This window comes from Coregonus lavaretus, assembly GCF_964263955.1.
Source record: "Coregonus lavaretus genome assembly, contig: HAP1_SCAFFOLD_664, whole genome shotgun sequence".
Classification (NCBI taxonomy): domain Eukaryota; kingdom Metazoa; phylum Chordata; class Actinopteri; order Salmoniformes; family Salmonidae; genus Coregonus; species Coregonus lavaretus.
In genome coordinates this window covers 268,027-284,486 of record NW_028163505.1, presented here as the reverse complement: position 1 = coordinate 284,486, position 16,460 = coordinate 268,027, and the positions used below count along the sequence as shown (strand labels likewise).

General features: G+C 40.0%; 1 protein-coding gene across 1 annotated transcript; it reads right to left on the bottom strand.

Moving 5' to 3' along the window:
* Positions 1-846: 846 nt before the first annotated feature.
* On the bottom strand, positions 847-9,353 carry LOC311118055 (NLR family CARD domain-containing protein 3-like; the record flags this gene model as incomplete). Its single annotated transcript, XM_084192930.1, has 5 exons — positions 847-893; positions 1,998-2,171; positions 5,191-5,364; positions 6,921-8,712; positions 9,143-9,353. Coding segments are annotated over 5 exons (2,398 nt in total), but the record flags the coding sequence as incomplete, so codon positions are not given.
* Positions 9,354-16,460: the final 7,107 nt, after the last annotated feature.

The window sequence follows — 16,460 nt, the reverse complement described above, 5'->3', positions numbered from 1 at the left end:
AATCATCATCATTCACATTAGAATGTTAACTCACTTTTCACTAGTTCATTTAATGTAGATGTTTCTAGGTATCAAAAGGAGAAGTTAAGGTAACTTGAGACTTGTTGAATGATCATATGTTATTCTGTATGGTAATATAAAACACACTTATTCCCATTAATTACACACACACACACACACACACACATCTTGAACATACACAAACATTTCTAACGTAACATGAACGCGCCACACACACAGGATCCTGAACACACACACACACACACACACACACACACCCTGAACAAACACACACACACACACACCGGATACACACTCACATCCTGAACACACACACAAACACACACACACACACACACACTGAACACACACACACATATCCTGAACACACACACACACACCGGAAACACACTCACATCCTGAACACACACACACACACACACACACACACATCCTGAACACACACTGGACACACACACACATCCTGAACACACACACACCCTGAACACACACACACACCCTGAACACACACACACACTGAACACACACACACACACATCCTGAACACACACATACACACTGGATACACATACACACTCACACTTTCATGCATGAACGCACACACACACACATTTCTAACGTAACACGAACACGCCACAACATACACAGACACACACATTGTCAAAGCAACTCTTTGTAAACTTTGGTGTCCCTGATTTGTGCTTCTGTAGAACTACAGCTGATATTTAATATGACCAAGTAAGTAATGATGGTGGTCTTTGACTTTGACTTCACTTGAATTAAGACTTATTCTTAGTCATATTCTTCACAGCAGTCAACACTCACATTTTCTAACTCCAGGTCTCATTGTGTTCTCTCCACCATGTTCCACACTGTAGCGGTAAGCAGAAGAACAGAAAGTCATTGAGGGATACACCTGAACTCACACACACACACACACACACACACACACATTCAGCATACTTTGTACAAGCGGTGGTAAGAATGTTTGTCTGTGTGTGTGTCCAGTGTGTGTGTGTGTGTGTGTGTGTGTCCAGTGTGTGTGTGTCTGTATGTGTGTGTGTCCAGTGTGTGAGTTTTGTGTGTGGTGTCCAGTGTGTGTGTTTGTGTGTGTGTGTCCTGTTTGTGTGTGTGTGTGTGTCCAGTGTGTGTGTATGTGTGTCCTCTTTGTGTGTGTCCAGTGTGTGTGTGTGTGTGTCCTGTGTGTGTGTGTGTGTCCAGTGTGTGTGTTCAGTTTGTGTCCAGTGTGAGTGTTCAGTGTGTGTCCAGTGTGTGTGTTCAGTGTGTGTGTGTGTTTGTCAAGTGAATGTGTGTGTCCAGTGTGTGTGTGTGTCAAGTGTGTGTGTGTGTTTGTGCGTGTGTGTGTGTCCAATCTGTGTGTGTGTCCAGTGTGTGTGTGTCTGTGTGTGTGTGTGTCTGTGTGTGTGTGTGTGTCCAGTATGCGTGTGTGTGTGTCCAGTGTGTGTGTGGTGTGTGTGTGTCCAGTGTGTGTGTCCTGTTTGTGTGTGAGTGTCCAGTGTGTGTGTGTGTGTGTGTGTGCCCTGTGAGTGTGTGTCCAGTGTGTGTGTGTGTTTGTGTGTGTTTTTCAAGTGAATGTGTGTGTCCAGTGTGTGTGTGTGTGTGTCCAGTGTGAGTGTGTGTGTGTGTCCAATCTGTGTGTGTGTCCAGTGTGTGTGTGTCCAGTGTGTGTGCACGTGTACACACACCGGACACACACCGGACACACACACACACTGGACCTACACACACACACACAGACACTCACTCACCCTCACTCACTCACTCACTCACACACACACACACACACACACACAGACACAGACACACACACACACACACACACACACACACACACACACACACACACACACAGTCTTTATATAACTTAGTCCAAGTGGTGGTCAGAATGTTTGTCTTAACTAGCCTGATAACTCCAACATGTCTGATATGAACATTGACATAAACCCTCTACATACTTGAGTTTCTCCAGTCTGCAGTGTGGATCCTCCAGTCCAGCAGAGAGCAGTCTGACTCCTGAGTCTCCTGGGTGATTGTAGCTCAGGTCCAGCTCTCTCAGGTGTGAGGGGTTTGACTTCAGAGCTGAGACCAGAGAAGCACAGCCTTCCTCTGCGACTAGACAGCCTGACAGCCTGCAAAGAGTCAAATCATATTAAAACCACACTGCTATTCTTTGGTGGTCAAAATAGTGGCAGTATATTTTTTCTACATTTTAATTTATACCAGTGTCCTGAAACCTGACATATATATATCATTATTAGAAAAAATCATAATATTGTGTGTAGAGAGAAAAATGTATAGTCCAAATATTTGAGTTGACTGACCAGAGCAGTTTAAAAAGCAGTATGAGTCGAAAGACAGACAGTGAGGTATCAGATTTAGATTGTATTGAGTATACAGTCCACACCATATCTAGTTTGACAGTGAAGCTAACATTTTAAATTTGGCTCTTTACTCCAACATTTTGGATTTCAGATCAGATGTGTCATATGAGGTGACAGTATATAATGTCACCTTTTATTTGAGGGTATTTTAATACATATCTGTTTCACCATTTAGAAATTAAAGCACTTTATGTATCTAGTCCCCCTATTTGAAGAAGTCATAAGTATTCTGACCAATTCACTTATAGTGTATTAAAGTAGTCAAAAGTTTAGTATTTGGTTGTAAACTCATTGGTTGCATTTGCAATTTGTTTTGGTTGTGTTTTGGGTTATGTTTTGCCCAATAGTAACTGAATGGTGGATGATGACTGGAGTAATTTTCTGTCTAAGTGAGTAGATAACATGTTTCTAAACACTACTAAATTAATCCAGATGATGCCATGATTAAGAAAAATCATGAATGAATCATGAATAATAATGAATGAGAAAGTTAAGGAGGCTACAACAAAACATGCTAACCTCTCACCATTACCAATAACAGAGGGGGTATGATCTTTGTTCCTCTGTAACTTTCTCATTCATCATCATTCACGATTCATTCATGGTTATTCATAATCATAGTAGCATCCACATGAATGTAGAAGTGTTCAGAAACATCTTCTATTCTTACTGACAATACAAGTGAAGTGACTCCAAAATGACAGGACATTATTCACCATTTAGTTTCTATTGGGAAAAACATCATCCAAAACATAACCAAAACAAACTGCAAATGTATTCAACAAGTTTGTAGAATCACAAGCTTGATGTAATCACTGCAGGTAAGGAATATGGGACCAAATACTAAACTTATGACTACTTTAATACAATATAAGTGAATATGTCCAAATTATTACGACTTTTTCAAATGGGAGAACTAGACACATAAAGTGCTTTCATTTCTAAACAGTTACACAGATATGTATGAAAATACTCTCAAATAAAAGGTGACATTATATACTGTCACCTAATATGAAACATTTGATCTCAAATCTAAATTGCTGGAGCATAGCACCAAATGTAAAACTGTAATCTTCACTGTCCAAACACATATGGTGTGGACTATGTGTGCCTGGTAAACACATGTGGATCTGGTGAACAGTTATCACTTGTTGACCAACTACAGGAATACTGACCTCAGAGTCTCCAGTTTACAGTGGGGATCCTCCAGTCCAGCAGAGAGCAGCTTCACTCCTGAATCCTTCAGGTCATTGTAGCTCAGATCCAGCTCTCTCAGGTGTGAGGGGTTTGAGTTCAGAGCTGAGACCAGAGCAGCACAGCCTTCCTCTGTGACTAGACAGCCTGACAGCCTGCAAAGAGTAAAATCATACTAAAATCACACTGCTTTTCTTTGGTGGTGAAAATAGTGGCAGTATATTTTTTCATTCATACCAGTGTCCTGAAACCTGCCATTTATATATTATTATTAGAAAAAATCATAATATTGCTTGTAGATAGAAAAATGTATAGTACAAATATTTGAGTAGACTGACCAGAGCAGTTTAAAAAGCAGTATCAGTCAAAAGACAGACAGTGAGGTATCAGATTTAGATTGTATTGAGTATACAGTCCACACCATATCTATTTTGACAGTGAAGCTAACATTTTAAATGTGGCTCTATACTCCAGCATTTTGGATTTCAGATCAAATATTTCATATGAGGTGACAGTATATAATGTCACCTTTTATTTGAGGGTATTTTCATACATATCTGTTTCACCGTTTAGAAATGAAAGCACTTTATGTATCTAGTCCCCCATTTTGAAGAAGTCATAAGTATTCTGACCAATTCACTTATAGTGTATTAAAGTAGTTCAAAGTTTAGCATTTTGTTCCAAACTCGTTGGTTGCATTTGCAGTTTGTTTTGGTTGTGTTTTGGGTTATGTTTTGCCCAATAGTAACTGAATGGTGGATGATGACTGGAGTAATTTTCTGTCTTAGTGAGTAGATAACATGTTTCTAAACACTACTAAATTAATCCTGATGATGCCATGATCAAGAAAAATCATGAATGAATTATGAATAATAATGAGTGAGAAAGTTACAGAGGCTACAACAAAACATGCTAACCTCTCACCATTACCAATAACAGAGGGGGTTTGATCCTTGTTCCTCTGTAACTTTCTCATTCATCATCATTCACGATTCATTCATGATTATTCATAATCATGGTAGCATCCACATGAATGTAGAAGTGTTCAGAAACATCTTCTATTCTTACTGACAATACAAGTGAAGTGACTCCAAAATGACAGGACATTATTCACCATTCATTTTCTATCAGGAAAAACATCATCCAAAACACAACCAAGACAAACTGCAAATGCTTTCAACAAGTTTGTAGAATCACAAGCTTGATGTAATCACTGTGGGTAAGGAATATGGGACCAAATACTAAACTTATGACTACTTTAATACAATATAAGTGAATATGTCCAAATTCTTACAACTTTTTCAAATGGGAGAACTAGACACATAAAGTGCTTTCATTTCTAAACAGTAACACAGATATGTATGAAAATATCCTCAAATAAAAGGTGACATTATATGCTGTCGCCTAATATGAAACATTATATCTCAAATCCAAAATGATGGAGTATAGCACCAAATGTAAAACTGTAAGCTTCACTGTCCAAACACATATGGTGTGGACTATGTGTGCCTGGTAAACACATGTGGATCTGGTGAACAGTTATCACTTGTTGACCAACTACAGGAATACTGACCTCAGAGTCTCCAGTTTACAGTGGGGATTCCCCAGTCCAGCAGAGAGCAGCTTCACTCCTGAATCCTTCAGGTCATTGTTACTCAGATCCAGCTCTCTCAGGTGTGAGGGGTTTGACTTCAGAGCTGAGACCAGATAAGCACAGCCTTCCTCTGTGACTAGACAGCCTGACAGCCTGCAAAGAGTCAAATCATATTAAAACCACACTGCTATTCTTTGGTGGTGAAAGTAGTGGAAGTATATTTTTTCAACATTTTCATTTATACCAGTGTCCTGAAACCTGCCATATATATATCATTATTAGAAAAAATCATAATATTGTGTGTAGAGAGAAAAATGTATAGTACGAATATTTGAGTAGACTGACCAGACCAGTTTAAAAAGCAGTATCAGTCAAAAGACAGACAGTGAGGTATCAGATTTAGATTGTATTGAGTATACAGTCCACACCATATCTAGTTTGACAGTGAAGCTAACATTTTAAATGTGGCTCTATACTCCAGCATTTTGGATTTGAGATCAAATGTTTCATATGAGGTGACAGTATATAATGTCACCTTTTAATTTAGGGTATTTTCATACATATCTGTTTCACCGTTTAGAAATGAAAGGACTTTATGTATCTAGTCCCCTATTTGAAGAAGTCATAAGTATTCTGACCAATTCACTTATAGTGTATTAAAGTAGTCAAAAGTTTAGTATTTGGTCCCAAACTCGTTGGTTGCATTTGCAGTTTGTTTTGGTTGTGTTTTGGGTTATGTTTTGTCCAATAGTAACTGACTGGTGAATGATGACTGGAGTAATTTTCTGTCTAAGTGAGTAGATAACATGTTTCTAAACATTACTAAATTAATCCTGATGATGACATGATTAAGAAAAATCATGAATGAATCATGAATAATAATGAGTGAGAAAGTAGGTAAGGAATATGGGACCAAATACTAAACTTAGGACTACTTTAATACAATATAAGTGAATATGTCCAAATTATAACTACTTTTTCAAATGGGAGAACAAGATACATAAAGTGCTTTCATTTCTAAACAGTAAAACAGATATGTATGAAAAACCTCAAATAAAAGGTGACATTCTGTACTGTTGCCTAATATGAAACATTCTATCTGAAATCCAAAATGCTGGAGCATAGCACCAAATGTAAAACTGTAAGGTTCACTATACAAACACATATGATGTGGACTATGTGTGCCTGGTAAACACATGTGGATGTGGTGAACAGTTATCACTTGTTGACCAACTATAGGAATACTGACCTCAGAGTCTCCAGTTTACAGTGGGGATTCCCCAGTCCAGCAGAGAGCAGCTCCACTCCTGAATCCTTCAGGTCATTGTTACTCAGATCCAGCTCTCTCAGGTGTGAGGGGTTTGACTTCAGAGCTGAGACCAGAGAAGCACAGCCTTCCTCTGTGACTCCACAGCCTGACAGCCTGACAGAGAGATCATCATGATTTCACAAACACACTGTTAATTTAACACCAGTAGTGTAGAAGGACAATGGCAGATGCATTTGGTTTATTCTCTTAAACAACATATAGATTCATCTTCCGTCTCCTAGAATTGTATGGTCATATTGTTATACTAATGTGAACATCAATGCATTGATTCAATATGTTTTTCAATAGAATATTATATACATATTATAATACATATATTTCTCTAAACTGAATATTTCTTCCTGATGATTAGTACTTAAATGTCATTTTATGTACTCACAGAGCAGCTCTGGAGGCTTTGACCACTGGCAGCAGCCTCAGAAGACCTTTCTCTGATCTGGAGTATTTCTTCAGGTCAAACACATCCAGCTCCTTTTCTGAAGTCAGCAACACAAAGACCAGAGCTGACCACTGTGCAGGTGACAGTTTGGCTTCTGAGAGACTTCCTGATCTAAGGAAGCTTTGTATCTCCTTCACTAGAGAATGGTCATTCAGTTCATTCAGACAGTGGAACAGATTGATGCACCTCTCTGGAGAGGGATTCTCCCTGATCTTCTCCTTGATGTACTTGACTGTTTCTTCATGGCTCTGTGAGCTGCTTCTTGTCTTTGTCAGGAGACCTCGTAAGTACTTCTGATTGGACTCCAGTGAAAGGCCCAGAAGGAAGCGGAGGAAAAGGTCCAGGTTTCCTGTCTCACTTTGTAAGGCTTTATCCACAGCACTCTTGTAGACAGTAACTTCAGGCTTGTTTCTGATCCTCACAGAAAAGTTGCTGGACTTTGATTGCTGTTCCGCCATTAGATTCTCATTGTTGTTGATGAATGAGAGGAACACATATACAGCAGCCAGAAACTCCTGAATGCTCAGATGCACAAAGCAGTACACCTTGTCCTGGTACAGCCCACATTCCTCTTTAAAGAGCTGTGTACACAATCCTAAGTACACTGAGGCTTCATTGACATCAATGCCAGCCTCTTTCAGGTCTTCTTCATAGAAAATCAGATTGCCCTTCACAAGCTGTTGAAAAGCCAGTTTTCCCAGTGACAGAATGCTCTCTTTATTCCAGTGTGGACCCGTTTCTTCTTTCCCAATATACTTTTCATTCTTCTGTTTGGTATGAAACTCCACAAGGTGTGAATACATCTCAGTCAGAGTCTTGGGCATCTCTTCTGTCTTATGTTTCAGCATGTGTTCAAGGACTGTTGCAGAAATCCAACAGAAGACTGGAATGTGGCACATGATGTGGAGGCTCCTTGATGTCTTTATGTGTGAGATGATTCTGCTGGCCAGGTCCTCATCACTGAATCTCTTCCTGAAGTACTCCTCCTTCTGTGGGTCATTGAACCCTCGTACCTCTGTCACCTGGTCAACACACACTGAAGGGATCTTATTGGCTGCTGCAGGTCGGGTAGTTATCCAGAGGAGAGCAGAGGGAAGCAGATTTCCCTTGATGAGATTTGTCAGCAGAACATCCACTGACGTTGACTCTGTGACGTCACAACAGATCTTGTTCTTCTGGAAGTCTAGGGGCAGTCGGCACTCATCCAGACCATCAAAGATGAACAGAACTTTGTACTTGTCGTAGTTGGAGATTCTTGACTCTTTGGTTTCCATTGAGAAGTGATTGAGAAGTGCAATCAAAGTGTGTTTTTCCTTTTTCATCAAATTCAGCTCCCGAAAAGGGAATGAAAATACAAATTGGACATCCTGATTTGCTTTTCCTTCAGCCCAGTCCAGAATGAACTTCTGCACAGAGACTGTTTTTCCAATGCCAGCGACTCCCTTTGTCAGCACAGTTCTGATAAGTTTGTCTTGTCCAGTTAAGGGTTTGAAGATGTCGTTACATTTGATTGCAGTCTCTGGTCTTGCTTGTTTCCTGGTTGTTGTCTCAATCTGTCTCAGCTCATGTTCATTATTGACCTCTCCTGTTCCACCCTCTGTGATGTAGAGCTCTGTGTAGATCTTATTGAGAAGTGTTGGGTTTCCTTGTTTAGCGATCCCCTCAAATACACATTGAAACTTCTTCTTTAGATTAGATTTGAGTTCACGTTGGCAAATCACAGCAAGCTCATCTGAATGAAGAAATAACACGGAGGATATTAATATTACGTCTGATTTAAAGCCTACAGTATTCTAGGACTGTTATGACATTTTAAATTATAATAATTATTTCGCTCAACTGACTGTATAAATGTTTTCATAATGCATTACAGACTCTCTCTCTCTCTCTCTCTCTCTCTCTCTCTCTCTCTCTCTCTCTCTCTCTCTTCAGAGGTCCTCTCTCTCTCCTCTGTCTCTCTCTCTCTCTCTCCTCTGTCTCTCCTCTTCTCTCTGTCTAAATGAATCAACACAACACATCCCTGCTGCTACTTGATGAGGTCACTAGGTGTTGTGTTAAGGCTGCTACAATATCACTGAGTTACACAGCTACTTTAGCTGTACTTTAGCTACAGCTTTTAAATGTTCTAAAACAGCATTCAACATGAGGCAGACAGCTCTTACTTTTCTCCAGTGTGTCAGCAAGCTCCTTCTGGTTCATTTTCCTCAGGACGTGCAGTGTGATCTTCAGAGCCCCCTCTCTGGCAATGCTCTCCTGCTTCTCATCTTCAGCATCCACCACTTCCTTATCCTGCTTCTGACTCTCAAAGCCTTCTGGGAGTTCTGGACTAAGAATCCTCTTGAACATCTTCAGCTCGTTCTTCACAAATGTCATAATATTCTCTTCAAGCAACTGAAATAAATCAAGTAAATCAGTTAAGCAAGAGACTAAATGCTTTCTCATTAACGAATGATTGACAGATCACCTTTACTTGAGGTAAACAAAAACAAATGTACATAACAGGACCACATACACTGAATATGGAGGCCAGGTCTGTTTGATGACTCTGGGAAGACTGACCACTGAGAATCTCTGACTCTGATCTCTCCTGTTGGTTTCTGTGGACAAAACATCAGATTACATCTCCTCATCCAGGGAGTACACACACACACACACACACACACACACACACACACACACACACAGGGAGGGAATGTTGTGTTAGTTTAATATTGTTTCAGGACTATGAAAATGGAAAAAAGGTTTAGGTTAGAAAAGTCTCCCTCTCTAAACACTATAGGTTGAACCATAGACCGGTCACTCTTCATGGACACACAGCTGGGTACAGTGGAGGCTGGTCTCTCCTGCTTGATTGGACTTCAACACAACAGAGACAAACATTACATCTCTCATCTACTCTGAGCTCAGATGGGGAAACATAAGAAGAGTTTCATTCCAAAACGCTATATATCAATTTTCAGAAATGTTGGTAAATTATCTTTTATTGTTTAAAGAAATTATGAAAGAGATTGGTGTGTTTTTTCACTATCTAATCATGGCATGGGATTGTTCAACGACAGACATGTATTTGTTTAAAATCTATCACTTGATGGTTTCATTTCAGACAGACAAATAATCATGTTTTTTTGCAAAATGCTATATATCTGCCTCACTATCAGAGAAATAAGTAGTACTGCTAGGTTTTACGCAGTAATAATATATATCTGCCTCACTCTCAGAGAAATAAGTAGTACTGCTAGGTTTTACACTGTAATAATATATCTTCCTCACTCTCAGAGAAATAAGTAGTACTGCTAGGTTTTACACAGTATTAATATATATCTGTCTCACTCTCAGAGAAATAAGTAGTTCTGACTGAAAAAGCATTTAACACATTACTGTGATGTTTATTATTACTCTATAGGTTATTTACTCCTAAAAGCTTGTGCCGTCAGCGGCAGCGAGCACTCTGCCTTCTAGCACAAGCGAGGGGCATGTTGAGGTACATTTGCTTACCGGGAGGGTTACATGATGTAATTTATTGGCCGGCTGGAAGACGCACTCTTGTCTTATCTATTCCGAGGTTGTTTAATCGCAATATTAGATATTTCATAATGCATGTATACTAGGGTTGAGGTTGGAGCATCTGACTAGTGATTATTTACCCGGGGTTCAACACCTGCTATAGTCACTATTTAATTGCTCTTCCAAAAGCATCACAGGCCTAATACGAGATATATAGCTAACTAAAGTAATGAGTGACCATTTTAGACATGGGACATATAGTATTTGGTTGCATGCTATTTTATGTCAAACATATTGCTGCTTGTAGCCTATAACTGATGCTTCATGGTCTTATGCTGCCATCTATTGGAAATATTTAGCATTACAAGTTATTAATTTACGTACGGACATTAGTGAGGCAGCTGAAAAATAAAGTGTATTTTTCTTGTTAATTCCTTTGATCAGTCTCAAACCTGCCCCACCTATCCCATGGCAATTGCTGGACTTTCACACAGAGGTTACTAGGTCACCCAATTCAAACCATATTAGAAAAATAACACAAATGTGTCTAAGTGTTCTGCCTTGCAATAATAAATATCATAAAATAACTAATTAAAAAAAAAAAAGCAAAACGCTTAGACAGGTTTTGAGTAACAAAATAATACTATAATTGTATGCTAAAATAGGTTATAAGTAGGGTTAGAGTTTCTGTATAGCACTTTGTGACATCTGCTGGTGTAAAAAGAGCTTTATAAATACATTTGATTGATTGTTAGGTTTAGTGTTTATATGGCAAAAAACAGTATGGGTTTATGGCACTCTTGCTCCTCCTTGTGGCCATATGTGGGTACTACATAACTCATTAATCACATTTACGTCATTTAGCAGACCGGCTACAACAGTCTGGATTCGAACCAGGATCTCTAGTGGCCTTAGACCACTGCGGGAGACCTGACACTTCATGACACTTGCTAGGCTTAGGCTCATAATCTGAGGTAGCAACTGCGTCTGATCTACAAATCCATTAGCTAGACCACCAGATTATACAACAATCACCCCATTATACCCATTTGGTTTGCAACTCAGTGAACCTGCGCAGCATTCGCTCAATTTGATGCCTATGAACGAAGATTTCGATGCATATCAAATTATCCAGCAGCCATTTAGAAACCACAAGTCCTCAAAAAAATGGTTATTTCTTAATTAAAAAATGTCTTCTGGCTGTTTAAAATCGGCCACATCTTGAAAAAGAGGACAGGGACTTGCGTTTTGTTTAGATTGTACACTTTTTTCTTAAAACAAATATGGTTAACCATGACCAGAAAATGTTTAATGTTTGATGGCTATCCGCCAGCCATCGCCTCTAAAACTGTGTCTCACCTCACTATAGGTGACCACAACGTGTAATCAGGTGAACAGTGTGCACGCTCACCAAGTAGCTGTAACCGTGTTAATAATAAGTTACCTGAGGTAAACCTACAGGGTTAATGCTCACCAAGTAGCCGTAACCTTGTTAATAATAAGTTACCTGAGGTAAACCTACAGGGTTAACGCTCACCAAGTAGCCGTAACCTTGTTAATAATAAGTTACCTGAGGTAAACCTACAGGGTTAATGCTCACCAAGTAGCCATAACCTTGTTAATAATAAGTTACCTGAGGTAAACCTACAGGGGTAACGCTCACCAAGTAGCTGTAACCGTGTTAATAATAAGTTACCTGAGGTAAACCTACAGAGTTAACGCTCACCAAGTAGCTGTAACCGTGTTAATAATAAGTTACCTGAGGTAAACCTACAGGGTTAACGCTCACCAAGTAGCTGTAACCTTGTTAATAATAAGTTACCTGAGGTAAACCAACAGGGTTAACGCTCACCAAGTAGCCGTAACCTTGTTAATAATAAGTTACCTGAGGTAAACCTACAGGGTTAACGCTCACCAAGTAGCTGTAACCTTGTTAATAATAAGTTACCTGAGGTAAACCTACAGGGTTAACGCAGGCAGCTCTCATTGATAACAATAGTGAAGCTGGCATTGTGACGCAGAACAATGGGCTGGGAATAGAACGTTCTGAAGGCGAGTCGGTGTCACGGAGCTCAATAGAACTAATAGGAGCTGGTAGGGTGAAAAATGCCCAGACATAAGGCCTATTTTTTCGCAATTACTTCATAACCAGGGACAGAAGGTAATATTATGAAACTGGGCTCCATGGCGGATGCAATGAACTAATTTTATCAGAAATAAATGTTGTAAAAAAGGTCACTTGAGGCGCCCCGAAAATAATATTCAAAAGTTCAGTCCTTTGACACAGAGGGGTTAAACACTAAAGTTACCGTCCATCTAGTGAAGAGAGGAGAACCGGACAGAGGGATGGTAGGTAGCCAGCATCCGTCAACGAGAGAGGGAGAAGCCCTCCACGGTATTTAACAGGTGGAAGAAACAACCAGGGAGCTCCATCGGTCCACAAGAAATGCAGGCAGCCGGTGATAATGTAGTGGTAGCTAGGATAACTAGGATGCTGCTGGTAAAGAGTAGCTAGCTTAGCTAGCTGTACCGACTAGCTTGGCTAGCTAGCAGGTCGTTCGTCTGTCCCTCGAGGATGATGACGAATCCGGTGAACCACAAGATGAAACAAGGATAGCGAGTGAAAAGGATCTGGCTACACTCATACTGTCACTGACCATTACGCAAAAAAAGCAAATTGAACAATAAACTTCGGTGTCTCAACACTGTAACGAACTCCATCGTTGTTCCCCAACATCACCTCAGCCCACTCTGCGCGTAACTGGACAATATGCTTGGCGCCAAACCGTACGTGGACGCGGACAGTTCTGTACGGGGACGCGGACAGTTTCAGAACGCGGACATGAGCAGTGCCACACAATAAACTAAAAGCAGTCTTTAAAGTCGGGTACATTAGTAATATTCTTTTTTTATTATGTCAAACAAAATAAAATCGTTTTTTAAAACAATATTTTGAGATCTGGGCACGTATCCAAAAAGCGTCTCAGAGTAGTAAAATTGGTACTCTCTCTCCCCAGATAGACTCATTTAATACTGGGTCGTTACAATATTTTGAGATCTGGGCCCATATCCAAAAAGCGTCTCAGAGTAGAAAATGTGTCGTATAAGTGCTGAGAATAAAGCCGTTTTAGTCCTACTCTTATGGGTATAAATGAAAGCTATGCATGAAGCCTCTTTATTCATAAGTGTCCCACCTAGTTGGCAGATATTTAGGACACCTCATGAGCTGTCCTAACCAGTTAAGAGGTACCAGCAGGTGTCTTGATAATAGAAACATGCAGTGAGTCAGTGGTTCCTGTGCAACATGTAATTGCTTTGGAGCAGTGGTGACCTGTCATTCAGGGCAGAGCCCCACCTGTTTAGCAGATGCTCTTACCCAGAGCGATTTACAGTAAGTGCATTCATCTTAAGATAGCTAGGTGAGACAACCAGATAATACAGTCAAATATACAGGATACGAACATTCAATTTCAGCTAAACAATGGATATATAGCGTTTTGCAATAAAAATAATAATAATGATATACATCAAAAAATCTATTAATTAAACATCTGAGAACAGTAATATTGAAGGTACCCATAAGCAACCATTTCTGATTAAAAAACACACGTGAAAAATGGTGGAAATAGCATTTAGGAAATAAACTCTTAATAATTCTTAAACAAAATTGTCATCTCACCTCTTAGCTTTGTTGTCATGTTCCCCAGAGAGACTCATTTTAGAGCCAGGGCCCCCCTCCTCTCTCTCCCCAGAGAGACTCATTTTAGAGGCAGGGCCCCCCTCCTCTCTCTCCCCAGAGAGACTCATTTTAGACCACTGACCCCTAAACAGAGATCCAACATGTTGGTTGTAGTTAACACAGTAATTCTTGAATGTGAATTGTTATCATTTATTAATTATCTCTTACAAAACATTTACTAACAGACTTATCGAAACAGTCAGGTGATTTAATGCAATCACATGAATATGTAGTTGTGACATCTCTTCACCATGGCCATGTCACACACTTATTTGTATTCATTATAAGTCGGCCATTTACTATTTTTGAATCTGTTCTTTTCTAAACGTATCTGAGAATGTAGACAGAAGGGCTAAAACGGGCTTGATTGATCTGCGGGGGATCTATACAGAAAGGTTTTTTGCAACAATTAAGAGATTTTTTATTATTTAAAGTAGGCTAGGTTATAATGTATAACAGTAATTTTTTGTGTAAAGCAGATCAAGGTCTATACCTCAGCCAGTGGTGACCCATCATTCAGGGCAGGTGGCCTTTCCTGTTTTGCATGTTATTGTGGCATTAATACGTGTCACATATCAGTTTGCTAACAATGTTAAAAATATATATATATCATTGAGTTAATAAAGCAGCATACAAACATGGTCTCTTTTTTGTTTTCTTGAGTAAGGCAGCTCCAAAATGCAGGAGTTTCAGCCTAGCTCAGTGCTTTCAGTGGTGGTGGGGCAAGCCAGAAGAAAATATGGAGCGCTGCTTCGTGATTGGCTCAGTGTTCTGTCACTCATGGGGACACTACGTCACTGCCAAGTCTAAGGGTAGAGCTAGAAAATTCAAGCCCCTTGGGTTCTGCCACAGAGTTACATTAGAAGTGCCCATCCAAGAAGGTCATTGGCCAACAGATAAAATGACGTCAAATCACATTATATATATTAATCTACAGTAGCTTTGATTGAACTGATCAGGTCAACATCATACTTTCAAAATCTTAGCCAGCAGTCATCATCATGAATCAGGTCGACAATCTACAGGCAAATCCTTTTTAATCCTTGTCATATGAAGATAAATAATGAAGAGAAATGATAGGACAGCTGTTGGGACTCTGCTGTTGGGACTCTGCTGTTGGGACTCTGCTGTTGGGACTCTGCTGTTGGGACTCTGCTGTTGGGACTCTGCTGTTGGGACTCTGCTGTTGGGACTCTGCTGTTGGGACTCTGCTTTATGTAGGCCCTAACAGTTTGTGGGCACCGTTTGTCACCGTTATAGTGCAATGAATGTATTGTTTAGTGTTGTGTTGTGGAGTGGCTTTGCTGGCATGCATCCCCCTTTATTTATGTTTTGCCCCACCAAGATTGACATGCTAAAATCACCACTGACCTCAGCTATAGCCTAGATGACCAGCCTAAACCTGTTCAGATCAGTTCCCATAACGTTATAACAGTAACAGTAGCAGGAGCCTAGTCCTGATACAGATGGAGGTCTATACCTCAGCTATAGCCTACATATCCTAGATGACCAGCCTAAACCTGTTCAGATCAGTTCCCATAACGTTATAGACCTAACAGTAGCAGGACAGAGCTTGTAGCCTAGGCATGGTATTTTACACACCATTTCAAACGGAGACCATCAGGTTGATCAGCATGATATGTGATCATAGCTCAAACCTACTCTGACTATTGAATGTCTGACGTCGACCTAACCTTATAATAGTTTGTAGTTTAGCCTAGACTTACCAGGGTCTGCCCGTCTTTCCTACATATCAACACATTTATCCGACTTCTAATGTTACCGAGAAATATGTGCCACAGTTTCAACAGCCATTGTGTAACTGCGTAGGCTACACACTTACTTTCACGTTCATTTGAGGAAATCACATAACTTCTTACAGTCGCTGGTGCAGCCGCCTGTTCTCTTGCAGATGAAGTAGCTTTTATAGGTGACTCATTCAACCAGCCTAAACAACAGTAAATAAAAGATGTCAAATGGTCAAAAGTCAATCCTGATATAGCCATGTACATCAAAGAGAGGTGTATTGCTACAGATGTAGGATCTTAATTTTAGCCAGTTTGCTACAGCAGGAAAATAATCCTGCAGCAAGAGGACATTTGAATTATTATGGGAATGGCCGGCAGGGATGTAGCTCAGTTGGTAGAGCATGGCATTTGCAACGCCAGGGTTGTGGGTTCGATTCCAGTATAAAAAATAAAAATGTATGCACTCGCAATGTATGTAAGTCGCTCTGG